The following is a 6,000-nucleotide window of genomic DNA, read 5'->3' as shown; positions in this document are numbered from 1 at the left end:
GACATGGGCACGACGGAGCAAGACGAGCTCCGCTTAAGATTAGGTTTACGTTCCATGTAATAGTATGGATTCGAGGTTTATAACTTGAAGTATCTGATTGTGGAATTGAATATTCGAGGCGTGTCAGGTCACTGTCCGTGAACCGTGGGTGAGGAACCTGTTGTCAGGCGCATCGCTGGTGGTAACATCCTGCAACAAAGACAAAACAGACACAGGCTCTACAGAAGCAACATTGGTTAGGTGGCTCCGCAAAGTAGTGAGTAAACCATTTTGCATGACTTGTGATACCAGTACCGAGGGGTGAGGTGGAGTGGGAGACAAGGTGTGGCTAGCTGTCTACGAGCGGAGTTGGAAGCAGCCAAGTGTCAAAGCAGAAGAAGGTGGAGGTGCCATTGTTGGTAATGACAAAAGAGATTGTGCGGAGGTAGCAAAGTTATGCTTTTACGATTTTCCAAAGGTAGGAGGGGTTGTGGGGTTTAATTTTGAAGTCAAGAGAGTAGTGTTGGAAGAACCAATTCACCCAAGGCAGGTCACGTTTTTGAGAAGTTTAAAAGAAAATTTCATGAGGAGGCAATTGTTTTGGAGAAGAAGGTTTTTGATGCCTAGTCCCCCTCCCTCCTCCCCGCACAGTTTTGAGTTTGCAAACATTTTTCCAAGCGATAAGGCACTTAGCTCTGGAGCAGGTTTCTTCGGCAGCCAAGAAGGATCTTTAGATGGCGTCTAATCTTTTGTTTGATTTCCTTCTTGGGGAACCTAAAAATGGACATGAAGTGAGTGGCAAGGGCATCGAGAGTAGAGGAGATAACCGTTAGTCTTGCCCCGCGGGAAAGGAGTTTTGCCGCCCAACCGGAGATGTATTTTAGGGAGCGCATGATGATCGGTTCAAAAGCGGAGGATGGTAGGCATATGTGGGAGAGAGGGAGTCCGGGATAAATTTGCGGGAAGGATGAGAGTTCACAGCCGAAAGTGGAGGCGATGTTTTGGCAAGTGTGCGTATCCGTGTTGATGAATACGAATGTGGTTTTGTGAAAGTTGATTGTAAGACCGATAGCAACGATAAACCTGTCTAGGATATCATTGAGGGTTGTCGCGGTTTGGTGAGAGGCATGGGCTATGATTAGGGTGTCGTCGGCGTACTGAAGCACAGTAGAGGAGGCGCTCTGTGTAGATCGGGCGGCAGCGTTGGTTTAAAGAGAAAGCCTGCAGGATTAAGCATTGAAGCAGATCGGTGACGATGATGAAGAAATAGGGGGACAGCGGGTCGTCCTGTCGGTGGCCATTTTTACACTTGATCCAGGGGCCTGGGTTTTCATTTTTACAGTTGATGCAGGGGCCATTTTTACACGCGATGAGAACTTGTGGTGTGTTGTCATGCGCCCATCCAAGATTATAGTGAGTCACTGAGATCCATCTTCTTCCACTAGACATTAGTAAGTTGTCTCACAACTTAATGTTGTGAGAATTGTTTGCTAGGATTATTATGATTGCACTATTTTGGCATCCTAGCGATTCTAGGTCCGGCAGTGTGCTTCGGCCGGCTAACTAACGTATCAGTACGTAGCTTGGTTTATTTACTTTTTTAATAAATACAACTAGAGAGTATCTTAGATCTGATTAATATCGAAGAAAACAAAAGTCAGTACAAAGAATAGACATCTGAAGGTAAAACGAGCAATACAAAATAAAATTACATTAAAAACATACTAATCTTCTTCTGTAGGGGGTTGATCGTTAATCTGATGGGGCGTGTTAACTGCTTAGCTCGGTATGTGTCGAAGGTGCGGTAGTTGAAACCAAACTAGCTGCCTATATATATATGTGGAGATCCGTGTAATTTTATTTTATTTTTTCTTTCTTCCTTTTTGTATGTTCTGTTATTTGATTGAGACTTTGTTAAGTCTCAGTCAACTGAAACCTAATCACACTCATAGCGATTAAGCAAAGAGTGATGCTACACGGATGAAGGATCATTTACGGAGTTAATGGACATGCACATGTGAAAGTTTAGGATTGGAAAAGAGTAAAATACACCATAACTCCTAAAACTATCCGAGGGGTTTCAAGTATGCATATAATCCTCGCATGGCACCATGTCGCAACGTGTATTTTCGATTCTATATCTGCCTATTCTTTTTCTTTCGACCTCGCTGACTCCATCGCCGTTCTTCCGGGAGAAAAGCATCCACCATGGCGATACATATCTACATACGTAGTACGTCAGTGTCGACGCCATGACCACGTAGTATACCCCACGTCCATCAGAGTTTGACACACTTTTTTATACCCACTACACAAGGTGACAAGACTTATAGCAGCCCCTGGTGATGATCGGATCAGCTTCTTTCTTCAGGAACCGTTTTAAATAATCTGCAAGAACGCGACTGCAAGGACGTCAAGATAAGATGAAGCATCGTCTGTTGATCGGCCAATGAGTTTCGGCCGCACAGTACTTCCGAATTAACAATCTTCAAGGCTCCATCTCCCCCTACAAATACGGGGGCCTGCCCGGCTTCTTTCTTCACCAGCCACCTACACTGCAAGAGGAAGCAAATCAAAGCAATTTCCAAAGCAAATCAGTTTCAAACAGCAGAATCCTGTAGCTAGCCGATCGGCAATGGCGACCAAGATCTACATCGTGTAATGCTCCGCGCCTCCGCCGCTGCTCTGCTCCGCTCACTCGTCTTGCGGCTGGTTAGCTCGATGATTTGATTGTTATTGTCTGCATCGATTCAGGTACTACTCGACATGGGGGCACGTCGCCACGCTCGCGGAGGAGATCAAGAAAGGCGCCGACTCCGTCCCTGACGTCGAGGTCACAGTCTGGCGGGTGCCGGAGACGTTGCCGGAGGAGGTGCTGGGGAAGATGCACGCGGCGCCGGGGCGCGAGGACCACCCCGTCATAACGGCGCGGCAGCTGGCCGAGGCCGACGGCGTGCTGTTCGGCTTCCCGACGCGGTTCGGCATGATGGCGGCGCAGATGAAGGCCTTCTTCGACTCCACCGGCGGCCTCTGGCAAGAGGGGTCCCTCGCCGGCAAGCCCGCGGGCGTCTTCTTCGCCACGGGCACGCAGGGCGGCGGCCAGGAGACCACGGCCCTCACGGCCGTGACGCAGCTGACGCACCACGGAATGATCTTCGTGCCCGTCGGCTACACGCACGGCGCCGGCATGTTCGCCATGGACGAGGTCAAGGGCGGCAGCCCGTACGGAGCCGGCACCTTCGCCGGCGCTGATGGCAGCAGGACGCCCACCGATGCCGAGCTCGCCTTGGGGGCGCACCAGGGGAAGTACTTCGCTGGCATCGCCAAGAAGCTGAAGGCCGTCTGAACCGCTCACGTCACATGGCGTCAGCGTGTCAACTTGGAGCAAAATTTGTTTACTTAGCAATTACTACACCATACTGGTATCTATATCTTGTCTGGAAAGAATAATAATGCGAGCACGTTGGGAACATTTGTGTTCATGGGTCAATAGAGGTTCGAAGTCCCCGACTTTTCCCGGCCCACCTCCCGCTGCTCCGGTGTGGCGACCGGGAGGGCCAACCCTCACGACGCCGGCGTAGGCACCCTCCTTTCTCTCCCCCTCCTCGCAGCCGCAGGGCAAAGCCCGGTCGGCGTCGACGGCGGCGAGACCTCTTCTACAGATGCAAGCATGGGGTTTTCTCCATCGAGCGGTGGTGGCGCACTGGCGGCAGGGCGCGGCGGCGCGGTGGCTGGTGGCGGGTTTGTGGACGTGCTGCTCCCTACAGCGACTGGCCAAGGTGTGGAGGGTTGCACGCGTGGAGCTCCCATGGTGGCTGTGCCGGCTTGACTTGGCTCGGCCAGATCTGGCCACCTGTGTTGCGGGCGGCGCGGGGGTTCCCACGGTGGCGGTTCGATGCTAGTATCCATGCCGTCTGCACCTGGCTAGGGTTCGACCCTGCTCTGGTCGTTTTGGGGCTCCAGGTGGATGCACGGGTCATCAGTGTGCTGGCGGTGGTGGCGGTTACCGTTTGGCAGCGGCGTGCGGGTGGTGGTGGCGGTTTTCCTTTTCTTGGATCCAGTCTGGCGGCGTGCGGATTGTCCATGCGGCGGAGGTGTCCATGGCCTAGGGTTCACGCTTGGGCACACCAGATATGGGCCCGAGGTGGGGCGGGGCTCTCACTCCGGGTAGGCAAGGTTGGGCATGGTCTGGGCAGTGTCGACGTTGACATCCACGGGCATGGCGTCTTGTGAGTTTTGCTGGTCGACGACCGTCGGTAGTCACGGGATTATGTCCCCCCGGTCCGTTGGGACTAGCTGGGGACACGGGTGTGGACGCTTCCCACCGTGGAGGCATTGACCCAGACTTAGTGACTCATGCCGGGTTGGGGAGGAAAAGGAGATGCCTTTTACTCTTCCTTCTGTGGTTGTTGCACCATGATGTGGATGGTTGTTGGTGTCCCAGACATGGATGCCTCGGCGGCGGCTCCAGAAGGCGGACCACATGGGTGGCTCTCTGGTGGGCACCATGGCGGTGGTGGTGGCGGCTTTACCCCTTGGTCGTGTGGGCAGTGGAAGGTGTAGCAGCGGGTGGCTCGGGCACGCTTTCTATCACTGTTAGTTGCGTCACCCTGATCTGGACATGGGGATCTGAACTCGCTGTGCTTGTTCTGAAGACCTCGTGGTGGCACAGGAGAGCTGTCAAGCGAAAGTGAACACCTCGTGGTGGCATGGGAGAGCTGCCAAGCGAAAGCTTTGCGCTTTGGCGCCAACGGCGACGACGCACACGGACGCCACTCTCTTTCTGAAGACGTAGACATGATGCTCCTCTCCGAGTCAGAGTTTCGGGTGAAGACCTTTGTCCATTCTGGACTCGGCAGCGATGATGCTTAGCGTCGTTCTCCCTCCCGAAGGCATTGTTGTGGAGCTTAGGTGTTTTAGGGCGTAGTGTGGTGTTGTTCTCAGTTCTTCTTATGTTTACTTTCGGTTGCGTAGGCGTGTGTGTTTGTGCATGTATCTTGGGATCGACATTCTATAAAGGTTACATCACCATCTTGTATTATTCGACTGGTTTGGTTGTGGCTTTATATATAGAGGGAGGAAAGGGAGGGGACTTTTGGTCTATGGGTGTATATACACCTTATATGGAAAAGTATTTAGTAATTAAATAAAAAGTCAAAAAATTCAAAAAAATTGTTGAAATAAACTCGACCTTCTATTATACTTGTAAAAAAATCCCAGAAAAAGTAAACCCTCCCTTGACTTCTTTTAGAAAGAAAATTCTACCAAAATAATGTGAATAGTGACCTATAATAGCAATAAATTTTTTGCCATGAAGTCAACATTAGTTTTTTATTCGTGAAAAATTTACATACTAGTGTAAAGTAAAGTCAAGTTTATTCTAAAAAAACTTCTAAGCTTTTTTGACTTTTTTTTTCATATGAGGTGTATATACACCCAGGAGTCAAAGAGTATTTCCCCGACGAAAGCCTGTTTCGAGGGAACACTTGTGCTCAAAACATGGTTTCTCCGGCCGGTGCGGATTTAGCTCTCGGGGGCACCTATCATGGGCTCGACCCTTGTCTCGCATTGCGGTGTACTTCTTCCTCACCAGGTTGGACAATCGGGAGTCGATGGCGATGGCATTGTAGATGGTGATAATGCGCCAATCGTCCTGACCGAGTTCTGGTTCCTGCTGTTGATGATGTAGCAGCGGCGGTTCGTTGCAACATCGTCGAAGAAAGCTTGACATTTGGGCCAGGCTTGGGCTCAACTTTTCCACCCGAAGCCCGGCTCGAAAGCTCAAAAAACCAATTACATATTTTATTCGATATATAGGTATAATATATTTTTTTATACCCTGAAAACAATCATTTTATTTTAAACCCCACTGTTCATGTGTATCGGGCGGCTCGGGCTTGGGGTTTTCGCCTCGGGCTTTGCAAAGCCTGGCCCGAAACCCGGCCCGGCCCAGGGTATGATCAGGTCCACCCTCGCTATCTTCCTGGCCGTTCTTAGAGTTTGACCACACTTTTTTATACA

At 50.8% G+C, this 6,000-nt stretch overlaps 1 protein-coding gene across 1 annotated transcript; it reads left to right on the top strand.

The window, feature by feature from the left end:
- The first annotated feature begins 2,483 nt into the window (after positions 1 to 2,483).
- Positions 2,484 to 3,451, top strand: LOC125535820 (quinone-oxidoreductase QR2-like). The gene is made up of 2 exons (XM_048698888.1): positions 2,484 to 2,637; positions 2,734 to 3,451. Exons 1-2 carry the CDS (start codon positions 2,615 to 2,617, stop codon positions 3,323 to 3,325), a joined length of 615 nt encoding a protein of 204 aa, XP_048554845.1. The 5' UTR covers positions 2,484 to 2,614; the 3' UTR covers positions 3,326 to 3,451.
- Positions 3,452 to 6,000: the final 2,549 nt, after the last annotated feature.

Source organism: Triticum urartu, chromosome 2 (assembly GCF_003073215.2).
Source record: "Triticum urartu cultivar G1812 chromosome 2, Tu2.1, whole genome shotgun sequence".
Classification (NCBI taxonomy): Eukaryota; Viridiplantae; Streptophyta; class Magnoliopsida; order Poales; family Poaceae; genus Triticum; species Triticum urartu.
This window is presented reverse-complemented; position numbering and strand designations above follow the sequence as displayed.

Bases quoted from the DNA above. Each gene is read 5' to 3' on its own strand.
- LOC125535820 (XM_048698888.1), top strand. From the start codon at position 2,615: ATGGCGACCAAGATCTACATCGT. The intron at 2,638-2,733 runs GTAATGCTCCGC...GCATCGATTCAG, and splicing joins GCGACCAAGATCTACATCGT to GTACTACTCGACATGGGGGC.